Source organism: Dermacentor albipictus, chromosome 10 (assembly GCF_038994185.2).
Source record: "Dermacentor albipictus isolate Rhodes 1998 colony chromosome 10, USDA_Dalb.pri_finalv2, whole genome shotgun sequence".
Taxonomy (NCBI): Eukaryota; Metazoa; Arthropoda; class Arachnida; order Ixodida; family Ixodidae; genus Dermacentor; species Dermacentor albipictus.
This window is the reverse complement of record NC_091830.1, coordinates 1,111,349-1,138,408: the sequence shown is the minus strand read 5'-3', so window position 1 is coordinate 1,138,408 and position 27,060 is coordinate 1,111,349. Positions and strand designations below refer to the sequence as shown.

At 48.4% G+C, this 27,060-nt stretch overlaps 1 protein-coding gene across 1 annotated transcript; it reads right to left on the bottom strand.

Annotated features, from left to right (window-relative positions):
* Nucleotides 1-6,565: 6,565 nt before the first annotated feature.
* Nucleotides 6,566-11,499, bottom strand: LOC135911945 (uncharacterized). Its single transcript, XM_065444297.2, has one exon. It carries the CDS (start codon nt 11,423-11,425, stop codon nt 10,157-10,159), a length of 1,269 nt encoding a protein of 422 aa, XP_065300369.1. The 5' UTR covers nt 11,426-11,499; the 3' UTR covers nt 6,566-10,156.
* Between the last annotated feature and the right edge of the window lie 15,561 nt (nt 11,500-27,060).

The window sequence follows — 27,060 nt, the reverse complement described above, 5'->3', positions numbered from 1 at the left end:
GGTAGATTTGCTTTGACTTTATCGAAGTCCTCTGCTTCTTTCCCCAATAAGGCAATGATATCAGCTACCTCACGTGGCAGTAACGTAAGCAAGCGTTGCGGCCACGTGTCTCTTGTGAATTTTGCCTTCTCACACAGGCGCTCAAACTGCACCAGAAAAAGACCTGTCCCCTCCTACTGCGTAGGGTGCCATCAAGTCTGTCATTTTGCGCTCGCTTTCTTGTGCCTCTGCCCTAAGTCTGCTATATTGAGCCTTCAGAAAATCTCTAGGTGCCTCATTTCAAGTGCGTCACGTGCGAAACGGTCGCGCTCTTCTTTAGCCTCACGTGCTGCCCACTGGTGCTCTTCCTTTTCTTCGAGGTGCTTACGCACTTCTTTTTCTTCTAGGCGCTTACGCTCTTATCCTTATCCTTATCCGCAAAGCTTTCTAGGCATTCCGTCAGTTTATCGTCGTCTGCCCGATCGCTTAGATCGTCTCAATGATCTCCGGCTTTCTCTTTGATTCGGCAATTTGGAGGCCCAATTCTCTGGCCAAGCTAAACATTTGCGGCTTATTTATTGCCTTCAAGTTCATGGCTACCCTTAGTGCTGCTAACTCTTCACTCTATAACAACCTCGACGCACTGAAAACTTCCGTCAACCGTCAAGGGTTAAAGAAAATCACTGCTCTGTACTTCCCCCAAAAGATACGTAAAGCCAAGTGATATAAGAAAAACCATGCACTCACCGTATGCAGTCATGAATACTTACACCTTATTTCCGAACGTTGTCACCAGGACGAAGAGAAGACGATTTCTTAGATGTCGTCCAAAATAGGGGTCGCCAGAGTAGCCTATCCCACCGCTGCCAACCACTTGTTGCGTTCTCCAGGGTAGCGTACCACTCCGCTACCGACCAGTTGTTGCGACACCTGTTTCTTCAACCTCGACCGGCGTTACCATTGGGTAGCGTGGGGTTGTCGGTGGGGTACAGGCGTCCGTTAGACTATGGCAACCAGGCAAGGACCAGACGAGTTCTAGTGCTAAACTTGCACTGTTTATTCAATGGTTGGTGAAGGAAGTAAACGAAGAGAATGAATGAAGTGAAAAAGTACATTGTGGGGCCCCTAAATAGCCCACTAAAATCGTAGTGGGATCTTGCTCACGTCAACGTCACGTGACAGGCACTGCATCTGGTTGTGGATGGGCCGCTGATCCTCTCTCCCTGGTGATTTTTCACGAGCTTGCCTCCGCTGGTGGCAATCCGCGGGTCCTGGAGATCGTAGGCGGCTGATCCTTTCTCTTCTAGGCGTTGTTGATTCTCGAAAAACGTTCTCCCCTAGAGTTGGACATTTCGTGGAAAGGGTTCTAAAGTCGCACACACGCAAAGGGGTCTGTAAGCATTTCGGGGCACCTGCCAGACCGGCAACGACTCGAGACTACCATGGCAGATTAGGAATCCATCCTTCGTTCCGGTTGAGCAGAGTCCCCCGAGCGTCCTTTTTGCAGAGGTGTTACACGCCAACCGTAACAGGGCTTCATCTGAATAGTTTTCACGGATTGAAATGTAGCCAGCTTGGCATCGTAAACGCATTCAAATTCATTTAGCAGTTATAAGGTGAAAAACATTTGTCAAGGATGGTCGTGGCAAGCAAGCGTCAGCAGATAGGCTTATGCAGCGTGAACTGAGGCAGACAGAGAAGATTTACGCACACTGATATGCGACAAGTGACATAAAACGTAAGCGTATGTAACGGGAGCTGAAGCAGATGACAGCCAAGCCTGACCAGTCTAGGTGGTTCTTGCCTGACGCGAGAGCTTAAGTTACTGTAACTGTAGCTAGTACTGTAGTTACTGTAGCTAATAACTTAGCGGCAGCTCCGGTTTGCGAAACATCAGCGAAAGAAACACTTCAAATTTAGCGGCTAGCGAAAAGTATCGCCATCTGTACAAGAATGGTGCAACATCCCCGCACCGCATCAAAGTAACACTGTTATCAAATAAGTCTGCTCTCCTAAGGCTACTGAGGCTCTAAAGCATAGAGGTTCCTACAGTAATTAGTAGAGAGAACTGTGGCGGTGCTACAATCATTCAGTCACCATTGGAATGGTGAGTAGTACATCGATTTGTGTGATCTCCATGCTTGTGGGGTCAAACGTTCTTGTGGCTTTGTTTATGAGGCGTTGTTTGCCTTGGTTGTCCAAAATTTCAAAGCAATGTATACTTTTCCAAGTGCAGAAAACTCTTCAAATGCGCATAATCGCTATTAATTGCGGCAGTTCAACCTGTCAAGGTGGCCAAATCAAAACGCGCCACCACCAAGCGTCTTAACACGCTGGCTTGCCCGCGAGAAATTTATAAGGGCGTTTTATACCGCTTGTCGATGCATGCGTCGGTGGCGTAATAGTTTCAATATTGGTCTTCTGTGCCAGGGCCCTGCGTTCGAATACTGCGGTTTAACAATCTTAATGTTTATTTATATACTTATTACACCCTAGTTGTTGAAAATGACGAGTTTACCAAGAATCGTTAAAAGGACGAAGTTTTTACTACCCGTCATTTCCATGCTGGCTATAAGCCGCCGCGCTTGCAGCTCCCGTAGACATTTGCGTCTATGTTGCCTCTCCTAATTATCGGATGAAACTCTACGCTCTAAGGCTCTATTCTCGACACACGTGGTGGGCTGCACGGGCCGTTATCCGCCATGTTGACTCTCTGAATGGCTGTCGAGAGGTCGCGTGTTTTGAAATTTGTGCCAGAAAGCGAAAGCATTGCAAAATTCAATTTTGCGCTTTCGTCAAGATGTCAAAACGTGACGTGGAGTTGCAGACTTTTTCGAATATTACTTTTTTTCTTCTCCTTGGCAGCCAAGTTGCGTTAGCGCTTAAAAAAGGAATTAAACGATAGCGGGCAGGAGCCCGCTAAATGCATCTGCAATTTCTCAAATATGTGGAGTCCTGACATCCGCACGTGGCTTATGCTCCTGTATTTAATATTTGTATTATTATCTATGTCTACGCACACAATTTGTGTCCTTTGAATCATGCACGTGTTTCCGGAAGCTTAGCAGAACCAAATAGTGTCTGCTGTCAGGCTAGTTGGGGCGGGAACTAGCCCACTCGTTACAATCCCATTTGCCATCGGAAACATTGTCATAGGAAAACTAGTCACACTAGCCAGCATGGTCCGATGCCATCTCGATATAGGAATTCAGGATAAGGTGCCTATTCTCATTTGGATTTATTTTCACCGTGATCTTGCGAACGAAAGCGCTGAGCTCAAAGGGGAATGGAGAGTGCCCTTGGGATAGGTCGGCAAACTCACTCACGAGTCGACTCAGACTTACGCAAGTTTACACTAAACCGGAAGCGTGAGGCTGGCTGAGTAGAAATTTGCTGAGTATGAGTCCTAGTGAGCCTTAGGCAAAAAATAAATGCCATTTATTTTTTATTTTATTTATATTTTTTTTACTATATGTCACCGATCTCGAAGGCATGCGTTCTGGAGATAGGAATGAGACGCCGAGCGGCACAGCAGACAATGATTTACTCACACAGCAAAAATCACCAAAAGAAAATGAAAACTAACAACCCTTCATAACCATGAAAATATACGAAAACCTTATAAGATGTTCTACACAAACCACTAAACTAACTATTAGTTGTACTGTTATTCCTTCCAACCACGTTAATTCTGGTCCTCGCTTGCCACAGCAGTCTGTCCACCTACGCCTCTCTGGCTGCGTCAATGAGCGTTCGCTTTTTTTTACATCCTTTCACTGTTATATGAGGCAAAAAGAAAGCACGCCGAATAACTGGTAAAGTTCAGTTAGTTCAATTAAAGAAAAACTAAGAAACACGTTCAGAAATAGTGGCAGCAGTTCTATTGTACAGAAACGTTGGGCTCAGCAATGATTGACATCTATTGAACATGCGCAGCTTCCATATCTGTTGCGTTGCACTTACCTAAGGAGAACACTGTGCATGTTTATTGGAGTCTTGAGCGACTGAAGGAAGCGTAGGTGCCATGTAACAAGATATATCTCGGACTTTCTACTGATCAATTTGAACATTTATAAAATGATAGAGGAAAGTGGAAGGGAGTTAAACATAGCCGAAACACAACGCATCAGTTCGCCGCCTCCCTGCCCACCAAAGGAACTCACTTGTCGTGGGTGCCTCCCCAGTAAAATAATCCTGGCGCCGCCCCTGCTCGGGATGCCAGCATTACGGCCTCTGGAACCGAACAGCCGCGGCTCCCGTCGCCAGTACAGTGATGGCGAGACAACCTTCTTAAGCCAGGGCCATGCAGGCAATGCCAGCTCAGCGCTGCTTTTCTCCCGTTCACGGCTCGGGTCACGCGCCTCGTGCCCCCGTAACTTCCTTCTCGTCAACGTCGTCGCCGTTTCGCGCCGCATGTCTCTTACACATGACACTAGATGGTGAATTTAAAGAAAAGAGCATCGCTGAAATTTGTTTTTTTAATTTATTTATTCTTTTACGGCGGCGACGCAAAAAGGGTTTATCCAAACGGCGCGCCCCGTACTCCGAACGACTGTTTCGAAAGAAGGCCGCATCGCGGAACTGTGCGACCACCGCGTTATCGGCAGCACAACGTTCGCACGTGTATACACTATGCGTATACGCCGAACTACCCACTCATTCCTTCGCACAGATGTCGTACGCGCCTGTATTTCCCGTCTGGAGCCGTCGCAGCGGCGACGCTCAGACGTACGGCCACTTCCTCACCGTCCAGCACTTCGCTCCTCTAATGGCGTTTTTCACTGGTCGATCTGGAGCAACCGCCTGAATCCTCGAGCGAGCGCTCGGCTTACACCAATCCGAGTCTGCCAGTGGAGCGCGCGCACGAACGCTCCGCGGGAGATCACACAGGAAGTCTGCGTGCACGTGACACAAACCGGTTCCGCAAACTATGCCCAACACAATGTTGTGCGTACCGACCGGGTACCGATTTCGCTTGAAGACGGAAGTGACGCCATGTGACGCGTTCTATTTCCGCCCGAATCCGCGTCTCGGCGGCGGAGCAAGTGAGAGCGATCCGGCGCGGAGCGAGTTGATCCGAAACGACCAGTGGAACGCGCGAACCCGCTCCAGATCGACCAGTGAAATTCGGATTCGTTGCCGCGGAGCAAAAAATCCTGCTCCGAATCGACCAGTGAAAAACGCCATAAGTGTGTGACCGCATTTCGCACCTCCAGGGCAATGACGGAGGGATTTGGGATGTGACACGTGGGAAGCCTCGCCGGCGACCGCGAAGCATTGTGCACATTACGAGCGTAGCTTTCGCTTTCACCGCCGGCACCGCAGAATCTGGCGCAGTTTTGCTACGACCCATAAAAGAATAGTGGTAGTTTTGATCGCAAAATATCAGTAGAAATCGGTAGATTTCTCATTTCAATTTTCGCATGCAGTTTTTGAACCCACGAATTCAGCCCTTATATTAGTAAGCACTCTACTGTAGCTTCTAAAAAAATAGTGCGAAAATGATCTCTAGATTCTTGCCGATGCTTTTCAGAAACCCGGGCTTCCCGAAAGCCGTAGTCAAGCGCGAATTTAAAAACATTTATGACCTCCGATGACCTATTCAACGGCGTCAGATGGTAGTTATTGCCAGAAAGCTTTAGTGTTTCAAGCAAGCCCTATGTTCCAGAAATAAGAAAACATGATTCCCTCATAGCATACGCAAATAAACTTTATTGCGCGTGAACAGATATATTCAAAATGACCAGGTATAACGTGAAATTCCTACGCGTGTCGTTAAATTCCTCAAGCGGCGGCGCCAGCAATACCACATTAAATGCACTCGTGTTTATTTTTGTGAAAATCGTCCATTCCCCTTATCAATGGCCTGTTAACTAAGATATCCAGAACACAAGATATAGAGATACGAGCAGCAACCGACAACATGACTGCATTAGTCGGAACTAGTAAGTGGGGGTTGCCGTTCCCTTTTAGGACAGGGCAGGCGCTCGAAGCGCCGCAGGAAAATAGTCATCGGTAGCGGTTCATAGGGGTTTCATAGTTGTCGGCTACGCACTCACTTTCACCGCCTCACCCTTTCCCCATCTTTGTTCATAGTAGAAAGCTTCAAAAACAGAGGTAGCGCCACAATTGAGAATCTGGAAACGCAAGAATGTGTAGTTCAGTAAAGTGGAAAGTTGGGCTAGTTGGTGTGTGATCATGATACCTTGCTGGTGAAGCAGCGCACAGACACGGACACAGTGAAGAGAAACAGGAAAAGACGACACTCGCTGCGAGTGTCGTCTTTTCCTGTTTCTCTTCACTGTGTCCGTGTCTGTGCGCTGCTTCACCAGCAAGGTATCATGAGCAAGAATGTGTTCTGCACTAAACCAATCGCATCCTTTAACGCGACAGCGTTAAGGAGCTCGTGTCGCACAAAAGCCGGTGTCGTCGGCGTCGGTGTCGGCGGCGTTGGCCGTGAGCGATAAATCCCAGCAGGCACTTCATGAATAAAAAACAACTTGCAAGATGGGCTGGGTGGGAATCGAACCAGGGTCTCTGGAGTGTGAGACGGAGACTCTACCACTGAGCCACGAGTTCTTTTTTTTTCTTTATTGCCTCGCTTTTCACAGAGTTTACGAGATCAGAAGAACAGATTAACAAGATAATAGTACCGAGAACCGTCAGCTGTTTGCTGACTACAAGCCATCAGTATTTCGGCATCTGCAACAACATTTCTAATCTTGGAACCCACTCTGGTACATACGACTGCACCTTCTGCACTTCGACAAAATGGGACACCGATTCGCAAAAATATTCGCGAACCGGTCTAGCGTCAATATCCGCATTGTGTACAGCAGTCCGAGTTCGCCATATACTGTGCAGGCCCAGGAGCATAACCAGATCGAAAGGCACACCATCGTCGTTTTCGACCATGAGATAACGGATTCCGTGAGGACTTAATGGCAACTCTTTTTTCAAGGTTCTCTGTAAGATGTCCCAGAAGAACACTCCACCCCAGCAATCTAAAAACACATGCTCAATTGTCTCTGGTTTTTTGCATAACAAACAATGAGTACCCCACGGAACAAATAAACCTTTTTCTTCTAACCATGTTTTAACAGGTAATGTTCCTGTGTGCAGCTTTAAAAAAAAAGGTTTTAACCCCTGGCGCAACTAGCATTTTTTTAACGCGTTTCAAAACATCTTTTCCTTTGCCTGCACAGTATAATTCACGGTACAATGGCACAGGAAATAACACATCCACAAGGTCCTTGTACAGTTTTTTGCGTGACACATCTGTCAAATATTGCAAAGAAAAACGCACCGATAAGAAGCGGAAAGATGACACCACTTCTTTTAGATATTCACGTACTGGTCCTTGCTGACACACCGAAGACACAACAAACTCTGGTAGCACTTTACCCACCCTCAGTTGAAACATAGTTCTGAGAAAGGTATGATCTACATCTCTGAGAAAAACAAATCGACAGACGAGTTGTCTCGCATACAGATGCACTAGACCGAGCCCACCATCACTCCCTCTTTTAAACAGATTTGTTCGGCTCGTTTTTTCCCATAGAGAGCTCCAGATAAAGACCTCGAACACTCTGTGCATTTTTTGTACATTTAACCTGCTGCAATGCAAAACTTGCATTACATACCATAGCTTGCTTACAAGAAATAGGTTGCACGTCGTGGCCCGTGCGAAAATCGACTTATCCCATCCTTTCCACTTTTGTGCATTTTCACGTAACACCTCTGTTTGTTTTTTTCCAATAAGGCTCATTGTCAGAGTAGTACTGTAGGGGTACTCCTAAATAGTTTGTCGGTGTTTCTTGCCATTTAATGTTCAAAAACATCCTTGGTGCGACGTCCCATTCCCCATGCCAGAACCCAACGCACTTGTCCCAGTTTACTGCACTACCACTTGCTTGACAGAAACTTTTAACAGCATTGACGGTATGCATTATACTTTCATGGTCAACACAGAAAACTGCACTGTCATCAGCGTAAGCAAGAAGGCTTACCTCGGCTTGATGTAACTGAAATCCACGTATCGCGTTGTTCCTAATTACGCTTGGACAAAAGGGCTCAATATATATGCAAAAAAGAAGCGGTGATAATGGGCACCCCTGTCTGACCGAGCGCTGTACTGGCATGTATTCAACTACTGATTTGTTTATTATCAATCTCGTCGTACATCCGGCGTAAGTCATCCGCACACCTTCACTGATCACATTGCCTACATTCACATATTCAAGCATACATAGAAGCAGATCGTGCGGCACGCGGTCGAATGCCTTCTCAATGTCAACCTAGAGCATAGCGACACTTAGTTGCATTGCGTCACAGCATTCAAGGATTGATCGCGCTATGTTTATATTTGTCATAATTGTCCTTCCTTTTATTCCGCACGTTTGATGTGGACCGACTAAATCTTTCATTACGGTCTGCAACCTGTTAGCCAATACTTTCATTAATATTTTATAGTCTATATTTGTCAGGCTAATCGGCCTATACGATGTGACGTTACGTAATTTAATTGGGTCTTCAGTTTTTGGTATTAGGACCATGTGTGCTGACAAAAAGGACGGCGGTAGATGTTTGTTCGCGTAAGCCTCGTTGTATACTTCAGTCAAAACAGGCGCGATAACACCCTTAAACGCCTTGTACAATGCAGCGCTTAAGCCATCCGGTCCTGGTGATTTGCCATTATTTAAATGGTCAATCGCATTCTTAACTTCCTCTACTGTTATGGGCACTTCTAATACTTCCTTAGTTTCATCATCTAATGTTGGCATCAATGACATGAAGTCTTTCTTAAATCTGTCAGTGTCAACTTGGCAACGAGAAAACAATACTTTGTAATATTCCAAAAAACAACTTGCTATTGTTTCTTTGTTGGTAGACAGTAACCCATTATGTTCTATTTCTGTTATTGCATTTTGGGAAGCATATTTCTTTTCGACTCCCCAGGCACGTTTTGTCGGCATTTCTCCTGTGCACCATTTTTCAGCTCTGGCTCGAATCAATGCTCCATTGTATCGCTCTTGGTCTATCAGCTCAAGTTTTTGCTTTATGCTTTTTATGTCTTTTAAGAAATAACCGTGTTGTATACTTTCAGCTTCCAATAATTGCTTCAGATTCAATCTAAGCCGGGACTCGAGTTCTTTTTTCGCGTGACTTAAAACACTGGCCCTTTCAAGTGCTTTCAATTTAATTGTTTGCTTACAAACCTCCCATTTATCTCCCCAACTATCTAAGCTTTGAGTTGTTTTATCCATAGCCTTGAGAAACTGATCACAAAACACGTCGTCTTTCAGCAAGTTTGCATTCAATTTCCAAAGATCCCAGGAAAATCCCAGGAAATGTTATTTGTTTTTTCCTTTCCAACTCGGAAAGAAACCAAACAATGATCACTAAATGCAACAGGTGTGACTCGATAATCTCGATACGACTGAATTAGTTCAGCCGACACGTACACTCTGTCAAGTCTAGCATGGCTCGCACCCTGAAAGTGGGGTAAAGGTGACCGCTTTTCCACCACAAAGACATCCACCCACGTCTTCTAGATTAAATTCTGCAATCAAGTCTTTCAAAACAGCAGTACTTGCATCATTGTGTTTTCCACTGGTTTTGTCACGTTCCGTACAGACACAATTGAAATCTCCCGCCAGGATTAGTCTACGCTCGCATTTCACGTACGTCTCCGTTTCTTCAAAAAAAAAGCTTTCGCTCTTGAGCCTGAGTTGGTGCATAAAGACAAATTACTCGCCAATTTTCTGTTGACAGGGAAAAGTCAGATACAACGAAACGGCCTGACTCACAGGTAGTCACCGACTGCACTACAGCACCAAGACTCCACCGAAGTAACAAAATGCACCCCGAAGACCGACCTCCCCACCGCATGGGCAACACACACGTTATAGCGTCTCGTGGAAGGACGCACCATACGCTCTGTCTGATCCTCTCTGTCCACTTTGGTCTCCTGAATGGCTACAATATCAAAATCATGCTCCGTTACGAGGCGGTAAAGTTGGTTTTGCCGCCTCTTGGCACTAAGCCCTCGGACGTTAAGTGTTGCAATATTTATAGACCTCTCTAAGGACTCCATATTGGCGAGTGACACCAGACCGAGCCTACGGCGCTCCCTTCACAGACCTTGCCTTGTAGCAACACACAGTCCAGTCGACGCTCAGGGCGTCGACTTGCCGCCGCCTCGTGTAAGCGACGCCGACCGCTGATCGCTGGTGGCCACACGAGGCTTTTTGGTTCCAGGCTCGGTCCCACGCCTCTCCGTTGCTCGTAGCCGGGTGTCTTGGGAAGCCGTGCTTGCCTTGCTGAGTCGGCGCTTCGTAGATGTTGCATCGGCGTCCATTGCAGCCTCATCCGTCGAATCACTGTCTTCGAGCGTCGCAACGACCTCGCTTACTGCAGTCTTGAGTTCAGCTGTTTTCTCACCACTCCCGGACGCACTTAGTGGCAGCTGCTTTCCTAAGGAGTGGGTTTCAGAAGGGCGCTCTGCCGAACCTTCTTCGTACTTTCCTGTCGAAGCGTCTTCCAGAGTGGCGTCTGCTGCCCGTGCGTCTGCAGCCCCGTTTTCTTGCGAACCTGCTGAGCTGGTGGACGCCGCCACTGCGGCCGCGTCGCTGATAGACGCCACCATCCCAGCCACGCTCTCCGCTTCCTCCTCGTCCATGAGCATCTCGCTCCGGTCTGCTTCACCACCTACGGTTGCAACTCTGGCGTACGAGCGAGTACAATTAGCCTGCTCGTGCCCGAACGCTCGGCAAGCAGCACACCTGGGCGCTCGGCATTCACGTCGTATGTGTCCAGTGTTGTGACAACGAAGGCATAACGGAGCGTGTCCAGGCACAACCACTAGCGCAGTGCCGCTACCAAGACGCATCTGATGTGGGATGCGGTCTGGTGTGACACCATCGCGCAGCAGAAGACGCACTAGACGAGTCGTTGACTCGGCGCCCTCAAAGTCCTCGGCCTTCCACCGATCACTGATGACTTCCTTTATCTCGCCATACTCTCGGAAGGCTCGTCTAATGGTCTCAGAGGTGACGTCGAACGCGACCCAATGTAGCTTAATCCTGGGTTCTTGCCTCGCTGGATCAATGACGAGGCATGGCCGGTTCTTCACCAGTAGTGGTCCGGCGTCTGGCAGCGTCTGCTTTGCCTCATCCGTCTTCATGTTCAGCAGCCACACGTGCGACATTTGGTATGCACCAATTCCACCTACTTGCTGAATTACTCCAGCATCCTTCAAGGGCTTCCGGAATTCGTCGATTCTATAAGGCCGTCCAGTGACGTCGCAGTGCAATACAACTGCGCGCCTTTGTCCTTCACCTGTTGGTAACGGAGGCAAGATGACACGGTAATCCTTGGGCAACGCAGAACACGGGGTACCACGGCCAACGTCGGCCGCTTTCGCAGCTCTCGAGGAGCCCTCCATTCTGCGTCTGTACTGCACGGCGTCCAGAAGCAGAATGAGCCACGAGTTCGATGCTTCAAAGCGGTACAAAAGCGTCTCTAGTGAATGCGGTGTTGCCTTAGAAACGAGCTGTTTCTAAGGCTCAGGCGTGCGTCGCTTGCTCAGACGCACATTTCGTTGCCGCGCCGAACGCTGCGTTGCTCGACGCTCACCGCGTCCGATGCGGGGCGCGTAGTCGCTGCGCCGTAGCCCATTGTCTTACACCGCTTGGCGGGTCGACGGGAACGCTGTCGCGTTCCACTGTTGAAGGCGAAGCTTAAGCGTCCTCCAATTTTTTTTTTTCGTTCGTCAGGTGACATTACAATAATATAAACTCTAAACTGGAAAAGCAGCAGCTTTATCTTTCGTATTCGTAGAAAGGTAAAAAAAAGATGTAGATTCGTACGCCTATCACTCAGTCAGCAGAAAATACTAAAAATCAGTAGATCTACTGATAAATCAGCAGCCGTGGCACGCAGCGAATCCCAACCATCAGGCGTCGCAAGACCCGGCGACATCGCGAGAAGCGAGCATGTTCGATGCCGACTTCGATCAGTTCAGTTAGCGTCAGCGTGAGCTCGGCCTTTTGTCTTTGTAGCGAGCGCATGCCAATGTCGCATGCTGTTTAAACTGAGCGTTTGCACTGTGGCCTTGTTCTGACGCGGCGCTGGCGTTCAGCGCAACTGAGAGGAAATGCTGACGTCACCACTTGGAGCGTCCATGTAATCGCTATCGCAATACAAAATTCTCTATTTAGGGGCAAAAAAGCACAATATGATTGTGAGGAACGCCGTAGCGCGGAGCTCCGAAATAATTTTGGCCCCTCAGGGTGCACTCAACCTCAGTGCATGGGCGATTGCGGCTGGTTTCCGCGATCGGGTCGTGCTACGTCTTGCTCTACGCCATATCACGACGGCGAAACGTACATACAGACGAAAGCAAGCGTCTATACCAACTGGCGAAACTGCTTTGAAACTGGCTCACAATATGATAAGCATATATATATATATATATATATATATATATATATATATATATATATATATATATATATATATATATATATATATGTTGTCCTTGGTGTCAGTGTTTGTTGGCTTCTTATGATATGACTAATAAAAATCGAGCCCCTGGGTTAACCCCCTTTCTTCTCGTTCATATATATACATATATATATCAACAGCGTGGTTACGCCCACTGCAGGGCAAGGGCCTCTCCCATACTTCTCCAACGAACCCGGTCATGTACTAACTGTGGCCATATCGTCCCTGCAAACTTCTTAATCTCATCCGCCCACCTTAGTTTCTGCCACCCCCTGCTACGCTTCCCTTCCCTTGGAATCCAGTCCGTAACCCTTAATGACCATCGGTTATCTTCCCTCCTCATTACATGTCCTGCCCATGCCCATTTCTTTTTCTTGATTTCAACTAAGATGTCATTAACTCGCGTTTGTTCCCTCACCCAATCTGCTCTTTTCTTATCCCTTATCGTTACACCCATCATTCTTCTTTCCGTAGCTCGTTGCGTCATCCTCAATTTAAGTAGAACTTCTTTTCGTAAGCCTCCAGGTTTCTGCCCCTTAGGTGAGTACTGGTAAGACATAGCTATTATATACCTGCCGTGGTTGCTCAGTGGCTATGGTGTTCGGCTGCTGACCACGAGGTCGCGGGATCGAATCCCGGCCACGGCGGCCGCATTTCTATGGGGGCGGAATGCGAAAACGCCCATGTACTTAGGTTTAGGTGCACGTTAAAGAACGCCAGGTGGTCAAAATTTCCGGAGTCCTCCACTACGGCGTGCCTCATAATCAGAAAGTGGTTTTGGCACGTAAAACCCCATAATTTAATTTTTAGCTATTATACATTTTTCTCTTCAGGGATAATGGCAGCCTGCTGTTCATGATCTGAGAATGCCTGCCAAACGCACCCCAGCCCATTCTTATTCTTGTGATTATTTCCGTCTCATGATCCGGATCCGCCGTCACTACCTGCCCTAAGTAGGTCTATTCCCTTACCACTTCCAGTGCCTCGCTACCTATTGTAAATTGCTGTTCTCTTCCGAGACTGTTAAACATTACTTTAGTTTTCTCCAGATTAATTTTATACCCACTCTTCTGCTTTGCCTTTCCAGGTCAGTGAGCATGCATTGCAGCTGGTCCCCTGAGTTACTAAGCAAGGCAATATCATCTGCGAATCGCAAGTTACTAAGGTATTCTCCATTAACTTTTATCCCCAATTCTTCCCAATCCAGGTCTCTGAATACCTCCTGTAAACACGCTGTGAATAGCATTGGAGAGATCGTATCTCCCTGCATGACGCCTTTCTTTATTGGGATTTTGTTGCTTCCTTTATGGAGGACTACGGTGGCTGCGGAGCCTCTATAGATATCTTTCAGTATTTTTTACATACGGCTCTTCTACACCCTGATTCCGTAATGCCTCCATGACTGCTGAGGTTTCGACTGAATCAGAGAGTCGCGGAACATCTTCGGCCTTCCAAAAAATTAATGAGTGGGCGCAGCTCTGGGTCGTGACGCTGCTCCTGTGAAATAGTGACGGCGTCGACGACGACAAGCGATGCAGCATTCACGTCATCGGTACTTGCGGACTCGACAGGTGACCGCGAGAAGCAGTCGGCGTCGGTGTGCCTCTTCCCTGATTTGTATATTATGACAATGTCCTGAAGCATAAGGCTCCAGCGCCGCCAGACGGCCACATGGGTCTTTCAAGTTAGTCAGCCAACAAAGACAATGATGATCGCTGACAATTTTGAATGAACGGCGGTACACATACGGGTGAAATTTGATAACCGCCCACACCGCGGCGAGGCATTCCTTCTTGGTAGTCGAGTAGTTTTCCTCCGTACGAGAGAAAGTTCGGCTAGCGTAGGCGATTACTTTTTCGAAGCCGTCTTGCCACTGCACCAGTATGGCACCCGGACCAACATTGTTTCCATCAGGGTGAAGTGCTGTCATGCATCGTGGTCGAAGTGCGCAAGAACAGGAGACGTTTGCGGGCGTTGGCGTAGTTCGTTAAATGCTACTTGCTCATTTTCACCCCACTGAAAGGGAACGTCGTCTCGTGTCAGGCGTGTTAAATGCGCAGAAATGTATGCGAAGTTCGCAATAGACGGTTGGTACTAGGCGCACAACCCCAATAAGCGCCTCACTGCCTTCTTGTCGGAGGTTGTGGGGAACTTTGCCACGGCGTCTATTTTGTCTGGGTCAGGTCGTACACCCTCGTGACTGACGACGTGGCCGAGGAAGCACAGTTCAATGAAACCAAAATGACATTGCTCGGGCCAGCCGAGCATATGGCTTGGAGAACAGTGAGTAACCGGCTTAGGTACTCCTCAAATGTAGCTGAGAACGCTATGACGTCGTCTGGATAGACCAATAATGTTTGCCGCTTCAGGTCTGATAGTACGGTGTCCATTATACGCTGAAAAGTGGCAGGCGCTGAGCACAAACCGAAAGGAAGGACCTTAAATTCGTAAAGACCGTCAGAGGGGACACGAAGGCAGTTTCCTCATGATCTCTCTCATCGACCTCGATGTGCCGATACCCGCCTTGTAGATCCATCGATGAAAAATAATGTGCATGCCGCAGCCTTTCTAGCGAATCATCGATGCATGGCAGCATGTAGACATCTTTCTTCCTAACCTGGTTCAATTTGCGGTAATCGATACAGAATCGCAAACTGCCGTCTTTTTTTTTCGTCTAAGACTACGGGTGACGCCCAGGGAATTTACGAAGGCTATATCACATCGCCCACCTATCATCTTATTCACTTGCTTTTGAATCTCTTCACGTTCCTTTGGAGCTACACGGTAGGGACTTTGTCGAATCGGCCGCGTAGTATCATCCGGGATGATACGGTGCTTGGTCAGTGGTGTATGTTTGACCTTTTACGTAGTCCAAAATCAATCTTCGAACTGGTGTATCAGCTCCCATAGGCGCTGCCGTTCAGAAGGCGACAGGGTGGAGCGGACGTCGACAGGCAAAGGTGTCGAGGGCGGAGGGTCATTTCTTGTATAGCAAGCAATATTTTACTTAGGTGATGTCATCACAGTACGCAATTGCGGTGCCCTTCTGGATGTGACGGCGTGCGTTGTTGAAATTCGTGAGACGGACTTCCGCTTGCCCATGAGTCATGCCGAGTACGCCTTTAGCAATGGAAATGACTTGCCTGAGCAATAGTGCAACGATTTGCTCCACCATCACATCCCCGTAGTAAAGCTTCTTGCATGATACAGATACAAGGCGGCAAGATCGCGGCTGAATGGACACGTTGTCGGCGATTCGCAAGCGCTCACATTGCCCGTCATTCGTGGTGTCGGCACATGGGCTGGCAGAAAACGTCCCCATATCTTCAGGATTGTTTATTACTGCGCCGTGATCTCGCAGAAAATCCATCCCGAAGACGAGGTCTTTGCAGCAGTCGGGGAGAATGACGAAAATGGCAATGAAGCTGGAATTACCTATGTGGATTCGGGTGGTGCATGTTCCCGTTGGTGTCATTAGCTGACTCCCGGCACTTCTTATGTGGGGCCCTATCCACGGCGACTTTCCTAATGCGGTCGGCCAGCTCTTGCCGCTTAATCGAGAAATCTGCGCCAGTCTCAACAAGTGCGGTGATGTGATGTCCGTCCACCAGAATGCTGAGATCGGCACGGGCAACGTCGTCAGCGTGAGTATTCGTCGTCGTCGTATCGTTTTTATGGCGAGCGTGAGGGGTATTTTAGGCGTCTCGACACAGGGCAACCTTGCCCCCGGAGGCAGCTGCCGTTAATTTCCCCTGCGCGGTCTGAGGGAATGACCACCCGTGCTGACGTCAGTGGTGAAACTCTGGCGGTAGGAGGAAGTGTAACGCACAGGTGACGGGGACTGCCGGCGACGACGTGGTGAAGCTGCTTGGCTGGGCGACAGCTGATCACATGTTGGCGGCGCGACGGTCGTCGAAGTGCAGAAAAGCGGCAGGTGAAAAGAGGCCGACTCCAGCATTTGGATGGGGGCAGTTACGGGCAATGTGGCCTGGTTCGCCGCAGTGGAAGCAGAGTGGTCGACAGTCGGCCGCGCGCCACAAGTCGGTACGGTGAACTGGAGGTCGCCTCACGGATTCCCGTTGCCACCACGGTACGGGAACGGGCCGTGGGCGAAATGGCACTAGCGGTGGTGATGGGGCAGGACGTCGGACCATGTTGGCATAGGTGAGCGGATGTGTCCCTCGACATGGGGCTGGTGATGAGAAGGCTTGCGGCAACTCCTGGCTCACGACTTCGGCAACAAAAACAACCGGCGACTCCGTAGGAAGAATGCCGAGTGTTCGCAGCTCCTCGCGCAGGATTTCTCGAATCATGTCCCGTAAAGAAGTCGCGGGTCAACAATCTGAGCTGCGGAGCTTATTGGTGTGTTCTTGGGCTGGCGATGAAAGTGGCGGTAACGTTGCTGAAGTGCCCGCTTGATGACGGTCGCTTCCTTAAAGGATTCGTCGACCGTTGTTGGCAGGTTTCGTACTAGGCCGGCAAACAGCGGTTCCTTAATTTCCCGCATGAGATAATGCACTTTCTTTGCCTCGGTCATGTCGGGGTCGGCTCGGCGAAACAGACGGGCCATATGTTCCGCATACATGGTGACGGTTTCGTTCGGTTTCTGCACCCGAGCCTCAATAAGTTGTTGCGCGTAACTCGGCGGTCCGAGCTCGAGAATGTATCGAGCGGACGATGAAAATTGTCCCACGTTTGGAAGCTCGCTTCCCTGTTCGCGTACCATGAGCGAACGCTGTTTTCTATAGCGCGAAATTTAATAAGCATGGGAGAGTTTTTGTTGTTATTTCCAGTGATTTACCAGAGCGACGCGTTTGTACTGGTCAAGCCAGTCCTCGACATCTTCAAAAGCATCGCCGTGAAATATTTCGGGGACGCGAAGGTGTTCAAGAGTCGCCTGAGAAAGGCTAGTGGCCGTCTGTGAAGGAGGGAGAAGCCAGTCGCAACGAGAGGGAAGGTCGGGCTCAGGCCGAGCAGGTGCCGCGGCTGAAACGGTGGACTGCGAGTCGTTACGACAGGTGGAGCGTCGGGGCTGGGGCTCCGGACAGGGGGTAGCCGCATGAGGTTACAGGCTCCAGGGTCCCCACTACACTCTTAGTCATGTCCTGGTTGACCTCCCGGATATCAGTGGTACTCATCGGCGTGCCGCATGTTTAAAGGCCTCGCAAGAAGGGCCATGTGTGAAAGTCATATACGGCACAAAGAGCAGTGAAGATCCGCATATGAAAGGTGATAAGAATGCGGCATGCTATTATGCGGCCCGTAGATTCTGTCCCAAATATAGACGGCCGAGGACCATGCGGTGCATTTCTTGGCACGGCTCCACTAAATTGGAGCGAATACTTAAGTCCTTTGCATCAGAAACTGTGATTAGCAGCAGTTACATCTTACAAGAATAAGAATGTGTTACCATGTCTAGCACTCTCGAGGGTAGTGGCGTGGTCAAAGTTTTTGGATTCGTCGACGACTTGCTAATTTTCGTAGATAAGAATTTCATTGATGCCGACTTGGTCGTTAGTCAAACATTGACAACCTTCAGGCAGACTCTATCTCCCATTGAAGTGACCCACGAACTTTCGGTAGATTCCTCCATCAGGTTTTTAGATCTTAGATTGCTTTTAGCAAGTAATCACGTCTGTTGCCAGTATGAGCCTCGGGATAGTAAACCCTCTGCTACCTTTTAGTTCCTCTCACTCTAAGCTAGTTAAACGCAGCATTGCTAAGACGTGCCTGCTGAATGTTTTTAAGAAGTCCTGTCCACATCGAGCTGCGGCGAGTTTTCTTAAGTAGATTGACCGACTGGAAGAGGCAGGCTACCCGCAACCTGTTCTAGTTTCCGTAGCGGAAACAATCCTGAAGAAGTCGCGAACTCGCCAACCGGACCAGGAGCCACCCCGCGAAAAAGAAAAGATAGCTGTCATGCCATACATACAGCGCATGTCGCATAATTTGAAAAAAATTGCCTAGCGAGCTAACGTAAATGTCGTGCTTTCTGCCCCGTGAAAGCTCTCAGAATCACCAACCCTTTTTTCCGCAAGGCACCGGCCTGTGTCATAAACTACGATAACAAATACGTAGATTGTCAGATTGGAGTCGTTTATGATATTCCTTTAGATTGGGGAAGAAAGTACGTGGGCCAAACAGAGCAGTGCCTGAATGAGAGGTTGAGGCAACATAATGACAAAGTCAACAATGGGAGGGAGGGCCACCTGGCAGTTCATTGTAGAAATGGGAAATGTGAGACAGACTTCCACGCCTACGCTGTGGTTGCCAGGAGCCATGACAAATGGGTTCGATCAATAATTGAGGCCAAAAATATCATTGAAGCAGGTGATAAGTGCGTAAGTGTTGCATCCATATCATTATCACGCAAAGAACTACTTTACGTGAACCCGAATGCACACTGAGAAACTGTGATTACGCTTCCTGTATAAATTAGTGGCGTTTTTTCCTTATTAAACATTGTTGGAAGTGACACCCAGTGTGTGTGTGTGTGTGTTCCTTCTTAGTCCACCACCGTTGTTGCGCCTTCACTTCACATCCTACAGTTTTTGTTATATTACGGTTCAATTACGGCAGAAGCTAACCAACGTTAACGGTATTAGTTGCCCTTCAAAAAGTAGGGTACTAAAACAGTTACCGTAGGATGATATCTTGGCTGCTCTTATTTTGGAATGGGGTACTTAATCTTGTCCTTTGTCCTCGATGAAATCGTTACAGCGGTTGCTTGAGGGAAGGATGTTGTATACGATTGACTTGGAAATTCTTAACTGCTGCAGGGCAGTTAGCCAGGACTGAAGAAAATTGCGCACACTTTTCGTTGCGTTCGTAGTACATATGCGACGAGGCTGCGCTTTCGCCGGCCACATTAGGGACTGTGACCGAGCGTTTTCATGCGTCTCCAATTGCTGCGTCAGCGCAGCGTTGCCGGTGACTGCCGCCGTAGATCCGAAGTGCAAGGGTGTGTCTGCTGCTCAAAAAGTGATAGCGTTTAGTTTGACGTGCCACACGTTGATGGGCAAACCATCGAGCGTGACCGAGCGCACGCGGCTCGAACTGGCTGTAACGCTGTTGCTAAAGTTTTTGTCTCGCATTCAACGTACTGTAGGTGCCTCTTATGTTAATGGGGGTTATGGTCGCTTTTGTAGCGCAATATGTTTTCGTCTTGCCACGTAAAAGGCGTCTTGCGGGAACGCTGCAACTTTGAAGACAGCTGTGAGTGTGACGGTTATTTCCGGCCTACTGATGGTCCTCACCAGCCGGCAGCGCCGTCCCAAGCATCCTGGTGTGCGTACTGCGGGCATAGCCCGGTTCACCATGCTCGTATGGGTAAGTACTTTTATTGAATTTTTCTGCATTTTGTTATATACGGCTTCTAGGCTTATGTGACCCGAGCTAGGGAGGCGCTTCGAGTTAAAAACGAAATCGCGGTACGTGTGGTTTCGAGTTATAGAGATGTATATTCCGAATGTGTTCTTAAGCGTTATAACGTTAGTTTTCTGCTCTGTGAGAGAGGCTACGAATTCTGAGAAGAAAAAACGTTCATTTTGCCGCTAACGCGTACCCACCCCAACGTGTTTCAAAATCCATAGTAAACCAGTGCTGTCAAATGACGAGGGCCGTTAGCGTTAACAACGACGCAGTCCACTAGTAGCGACTGAGGCCAAAGACAGCATTGAATATGTGGTTTGTACACAGCAGACCCAAATGCGGCGACTTGCATGTCGATTACATGGAAGACTGGATAAGAATAGCCATGTAAGCGAGTAGGTATAGGTGTTCTGTAGTATGAGGTCATGGCGTGGTTTTAGCAGCTCGACGTACGAAAGTGCAAAAAGTATCAAGGTTCAGCAAAAGGACAAACACGAACGCTACTACCTTTTGTTTCGGGGCTTTAGTGCGTCGCGCTGCTAAAATCACGCCATGTGTGAGTGCGAACGAAAAATCAATCCGAGGACAACTAGGTACTTCTAACGAGTTGCGAATGCGAAAGCAATAATGCTCCACTGAACGCCGCTGAGTAGTCCTTCGGGTTTTGTGCTGCGAGTAGTGTTTTCGTGTTTTGCTGCGGGGTATTTTGCGCACTTCTGTGATTAAATGCGCATAGCATGAGAAGCCAACAAATACTGACACCAAGGACAACATAGGGGAAATTACTTGTGCTTAGTAAATGAAATAAAGTAACGATAAATTAATGGCAAATGTGGATGAAAGAACAACTTTCCGCAGGTGGGAACCGAACCCACAACTATGCGCATAGGTTACTTTCGCAGGTACTACATGCGGGCAGCACGTAGTACCATAGCGGTATGTGCTGCCGGACCCAGCAAGCAGCAGCAGCTTACGGTGCCAACGCCGCATGCCACCAACGACCTGCGATGACGAGAGACCGATGAAGCAGCATGGGTCACCAAGGCTGTTTCGCCCGCTTTGGCTCCGCCGAGGGGCGCTCGTCACGTAGCATCGCTGTCAATGGGAATTTGCGTGCCGTTTTCCTGCTGCAGATTCCAGGCGTTCTTGCTCATTGGGACATTTGATGCTTTCGCACAAGAAAACCTTTTCTTAGACTTATTCATAGCGCCTGTTCTGTCCTGTTTCGTTCTCAGGTATTCCAGAAAGTAGGAAAACCAATTAGTGTTGATGCACCTATTGCACCTAAAGCCCCTACATCCACGCGCCACCGCCGACAAAAGCGGCGGTGGCGCGTGGATGGAGGGGCTTTAATTGCAACGTGATCTTCTCGTTTAGTCCCAATCCAGCAGCCCTTGCCAACATGCAACGCGCAAACAGAAGCATCGTTGCAAGCGTTCCGGGCCGCAATTATTGGTAAGCATCTGATGTACTTGCACATATTTACTCGAATCTAGCGTGACAGCGATTGTGCGGCACTCGACCGTGGTGCACCGCGAATATTGACACGATGGTGGCGAATACGTGAGTAATAGCTGTGGCTTAGCTAAGGTTGAGCCCAGGATGCGAAGCATACTAGCCTTTATTTTAGTTGTTGAACCACTGTTTAGCCTGGTGAACTGCTGTTGCTTGGCTATATTTGGTTCGGCTATATGAAGAAACAACTCATGCGTTACTCTGCTTATTCCTTTATTTTCAAACCAATAAATACGCTGTGGTGATCAGTAAAGTAGTGGCGAGCGACAGATACACTCGCAACTTGACGAGTTGACGCATGTTGTTGTGACGTCAGTGCCCTAGCGGGAGGTGCGGGAGTTAGGCCGCAGTACCATCTGTGCGACCGCAGGCGAGCGCACGAGCTGAGACCCGGTTATGTAGCTACGCGGCCGCAAGCGAGCGCACGAGTTGAGCCTCCGCTTTTGCAGCTGTTATGACGTCATATGGTAGCTACGCGGCCGCGCGTGGCGCAGCAAGGAAGAGCGTGGATGTGCGGCTAGTATGCTTCGCATAAAGAAATGGCCAGGCTTAGCTTGGTTAAGCCAAGAATGCGTTGTATATTGCGCGAGTTGGGGCCCAGCTTTTCCTCCGGCTGTCGTGACGTCACGTCACGTGGTTGCGCTAAAGGTCAATGGTGGCTGCCCGGCCGCGCCCAAGGGCTGAACTGAGTGATTGCAATATGCAACGCATAAAAATAGAAGCAACTTAATAACAAACATAGCAAACCCAAAAGAGAATAGACCCACATATGAGACGCGCAGCAATGAACAATGGCTCATACCCTCAATGGTAGCTACGCGGCCGCGCTCGGCGCAGCAAGAAAGGGCGTGGTTGTGCGGCTAGTATGCTTCGCATAAAAAGCGGCGCGCACCCTGGCAAAGTACAGCAAGCGCTTTCGGCCGCTTTTATTCTTTTTGCTTCCGCGACGAGAGTACGCCCTGTAGAAAATGGGAGCAACAGCAAGTGAAAACGTGCAATTTTTCCGAGCTGCTTCCTCGCAATCTCGTTGCTGCCGCCGGCAGATAGCTTTATCAGGGGTAAGATAATCGGAAGCGTGCGCTATACGCTCGCTTCAAACGCAGGTGAGAGTACGTCACGGGCCGCCATTGGGTGCGTCGCGCTGTTCTTGAGATCGACATTCAAGCGCAGTTTTAGCGTATGCCGCCCCACGGTTTCCCGCACAATATAATGGTCAATAGGGACTTTTAGCGTGTCCGGTATTCGGGCAAGCGCGGGCGGTTTTCCGGTTTAGCGGGGGCGTCAAGATGAGCGGGCGGCCCGATCGGTGGCGCCAGCTGGTGGCGCAAAGCTCAACCACACAAACACAGAGCTAATTACTGTATTCTGCTTAGCTGCTGGGGTAAATTTTCGACAGTGGCGTAATCGTGTTCACAATTACGCCGTTGCCAAAAATTTGCACGAGTGGCGAAGCAGGATATGGTGAGTTACTGCAGTTTTAGCTATGCGTTTGTCTGGTTGAGCTCTACAACACCAGGCGGCTTCACCGCTCACGTTTACGCCCCGACCATCCGGTAATCCGCCCAAACCGCTCCCGTTTACCGGAATAGCGTACAAGCTAAACGTCTCTAATATTGGAGAGCAAACTCCGTTCCCACCACCATAATTCGGAGGATTCTCGTGGTCCCGCGAAATCTGAATTTTTCTGTTATTCGTATTTAACGCAGGGGATGGCTTCAAGCAACAAAAATCTTCAAGAACAAAGAAAGAACGCTTGTTGCAATTGAGTAAATGCGACACTTGTGCCCATGTATTTCCCTTAAAGTTAGCCTTAGCCCGAAGAAAGTTATGACGCGTGGCCATAGTGAAAATGCTTTCAATGCCGCGTTCAAGTCAACAGGCATTAGAATTAGTTTATGACACGGCACTTGCACGAACCTTAACATCTCAGAAAGCATTAAGTCACACAGTGTGATTTCTTCTTGCTCTGCAGATGGGGAGGAGGATCATCCGGTATGGGACATTTCAAACGTGCGGACGCCGTCTCCAACCGCAACTCATGCAGCCTGTCCCACGGATGCGCTTGAAGCAGCTCGCGGATCTACAGGTATACGTGTAGCAAATCTAGCAGCTTCATTGAAGATTTCTCGAGTTAGCCATCCCCCTGAACTCAAACTAGGCAAGGCAGTCATAGTACGTAATTATCCGATGCAACAACCATCTTGTGCTGATAATTGTTTGTAGACACTGCAAAGCGGCAGATTGGAGCTCAAATAATTTTTATAAGCGCAACAATTGCTGCGTTTTACTTGAAATTTGCATAGCTACATCAATGGGCTAATGCGGCATTCAAATGCTAGCTCATTTTAGCCCCTCTAAGGAAGTAACTGTTTCGCTCGAAACTTATATACCGCTACTTCCAACATTCATGAAACCAGACGCCACGTCGGCTTGTCGCCTTTGGACCGGCCGCAAATTACTTTTCAAAAAATATGCCACGCGCGGGCCGTGTATGCGCTTAGGAGCGCGCGGTCAGCCATGCACGGGCACGGCCGGGCAAGAGACGCGCGCTCTCCAACCCTAGCGCGCGCTTGATCACGGGACGTGGACAGCGCGCATAAAGCTGCCATGCTTCTCAACTCACCCTCGCACCCTTTCACTCGCAATTAACCTCAGCATGTGGGATGCAGCGGGGCACTATAATTTTTATCGCACTTGGACTTGAAACCGAACTTCAGGGCGACAGCGAAAATTCGCCTAGGCTGTCCAAATAATTGCCATCGCAATAATACACTGTAGAGAAAGGTATTATGGAAGTTATCTGTGGATGGGATCGAAACTCCTATAATTTCCCAATCCCGCACCCATCCACGGGCTCGCTGCACACATGGATCCCGCGCGGCATGGTGCATCGATCATTAAGGCGTATCGGTCTTCTCTAGCTCTAAGATTATTTCTGCATTAGTCAGTTGGCAAGAAGCTTAATTTTCAACCTATGCGCTAGTGTCGTACCTGAATTTCAAAAGTACATGGACCATATATATGTTTGTAAAATAATTGGAACTCACTCAGACTAGCCAATATTATACTTAGCTGCTCAATGGAACTCATAAGAATTCTACTCAGCCGGGCTCACTCGGGCTCATACTCTGCAAAATACTGCTCAGGTGGGCTCACTCGCGGGGTACTGAGGGAGTTGACTGATGAATGACTTTGCCAGCATATGATGTGAGCTAAACCACAAACTTGGCTTTCCTGAATAAAAACAGTTGGTTGGAGCAACATACAACCCGGTCTGTATATGGATGCACATATATGTGTAATGTAGAGAGCGCGGCATTGTAAAGCCTCCCACAGTTACCATTCCAAGCTGCAGCTCGTTTCAATCATGTGAAATGCAATACCCCTGCCAGTTTTGAGTCAGTCGATCAAATGCGATTGCTATTTACTTATCTCATCACAACACCTAATTTTCCTGCCTAAGGCCTTGGGTGAATTTTCCTTGGCATCCATTCTGTTACTCTAACAGGTTGCCAGTTATCTGTTGCCTACGAAATTTGAAGTTGTGCACATGTTATGTAGACTCCATGCCAGACTGGCAGTACTGCATGCGTTTTCGCAGTTAGGTCTAGAGTTTCGGAATCTCGCGTGGGAGCTACTTTAGTTAGCAACTATAGCTTTGGAGCAAACATGTGCATGAGAGAGCGCTTAAGTGGTACCTGTCAAGACTGGGAACACCAAGGCAACTTGTACACTAAAGGCATAGGCAGCACGAGCCCACAGATTTTACTAGATGTGGCTGAGGTGACGCCTCTAGACTTCACTATGAAGAGAGCCAAATATAACGTCACCTACGCATCATACCTATTCTGGAGCGCATTTCCTTCAGCTTTTCTAAAGCCTTAAGGTCAGCGTCTACACTTTATCACAGCATAATTATTACAGGTGGTGTAAAACATTCAATTGTGCAGTTTCTCCAACTCTTCATGAAGGCATCTGTCCATAGATTAAACAGGAATAGGCTGAATATGTTGACATATCTCCACAGTAGCGTCTCCAGGACCTCCTACTGTCACAATGCATCACAGTGAACTCCAAAAGTTAAGCTCTCCATTAACATTGGCTAAAAGTGTACCTTTAGCAAAGTGATCTTGCATAAATCTGTATGTCACGACAGAACACCTCATCATTTCTCACAGGCTTTGGTTAACAATTGTTTGAAGGTTCAGGAAAATTGTGCTGTGGGCTAGTTGGTTCGACATACTTAAACTTGTTGTGCAGAGCGACGAAGAGACCGGACTTGAGCGAGAAAACAACACAAGGCACCTGAGCACAAACTATTAACTGGTGATTATCACAAGACAATGATTCTGCTGAAAAGTAGGAACCAAAGGAAAAGAGAAGCTGTGGAAGCGTACATCAAGATAGACCCACAAGGCTCATGTGTCAGCGCCCCGTCTATTTCATTCAGCCATAAAGAGATTAGCATAATCACAGACAATAGAGGGTGTAGGTAGACCGGGAAGAGGACTCCTGTGCATGCGTGTAGGCTTTATGTACGCTTCATTTGCTGAAAAATAAACCAGTTGATAGTTTGAGCTCAGGTGTCGTGTTCTTTTCTCGCTCAAATCCTGTCCACTCATCACTCTGCGCAACAGTGTTAAGGGGTTATGGTAGGGCAAACCCCTCAAAAAATCGAATTTGCAATTTTGGCGCAGAAAAATCGACTGCACTATTAGGAAAAAACCTGCAGAAGCGCGACCTCGAGCGCCCGGTCAAAGGGGTTCAAATGTCGCGTCGAATTGTACCGCGCGCCCTGGCGTTTAAAAATTACGGGCGGAGTCCAGTTTATTTATCGTTGTCGTTCGCGGTTTACTTCGTTATGGCGTGTTTTTTTTAATTTTTTCCTTGTTTGTGTGGTAAGTAAATGATTTGCACTAAAAAAATCGTATATAGATCATATAGGCTTCACTGTCTTCTATAGGGCAAATAGTAATAGTTGTTCGGATTCTAAGGACGCTGGTTGCTTTTTCTGACTTAACTTAGGCCATGCTCAGCTCTCAGTGGAAAGGAACAGGTAAACAGGAAGACTTGCCACATAAGCTGGAGGTAGCGCTCCACACAGACTTAAGCTTAACATGCTGTGTGCTTCCATAGCCTTGGGGGGCTATTCTGTAAGTGTTGACTAAGTGGACCGTCCATTCCTGTACACGCTGAATGAATAGATCACAAGAGCCCGCGGTGACGATCACCGCTTCCTCTACCAGCTTAGAGCTCTACCTGATCCGACGTTACTAGACTAGCTTCAGTTTTCAAACTCGGCGCCGTTGCGCGGAACCGCCGCCCGCCCGCGCCTTCGTGGCGCTGCAGTCGCGCCCAGCCTCACTAGCCAGTCTACTAGTCCTCACTAGCCGACCCCGCACACTCTCAAGTTCAACTAATGGCCACAGAGGGCGAAAAAATCGACCGCGCGCTGCTGCTAACAAAACCAGCATAGTTGAATCCACGACCTACTGTATAGGTCGTGGTTGAATCCATAGAGTTACTATACTGACTCTAGAGGACAAGCTACCCATAGGGCCCATGCATTAAAATCGGGAACCGCAAGAGCGCCGCCATGTTGCTACGCGCCGAGGTTGCCAGCTCCTGAGACGCTTGCTAGACTTGGTGACAGTAGTCAGTTTTAATCCGGCAACAGTAGCTGCGTAG

Bases quoted from the DNA above. Each gene is read 5' to 3' on its own strand.
- LOC135911945 (XM_065444297.2), bottom strand. From the start codon at position 11,425: ATGGAGGGCTCCTCGAGAGCTGCGAAAGCGGCCGACGTTGGCCGTGGT.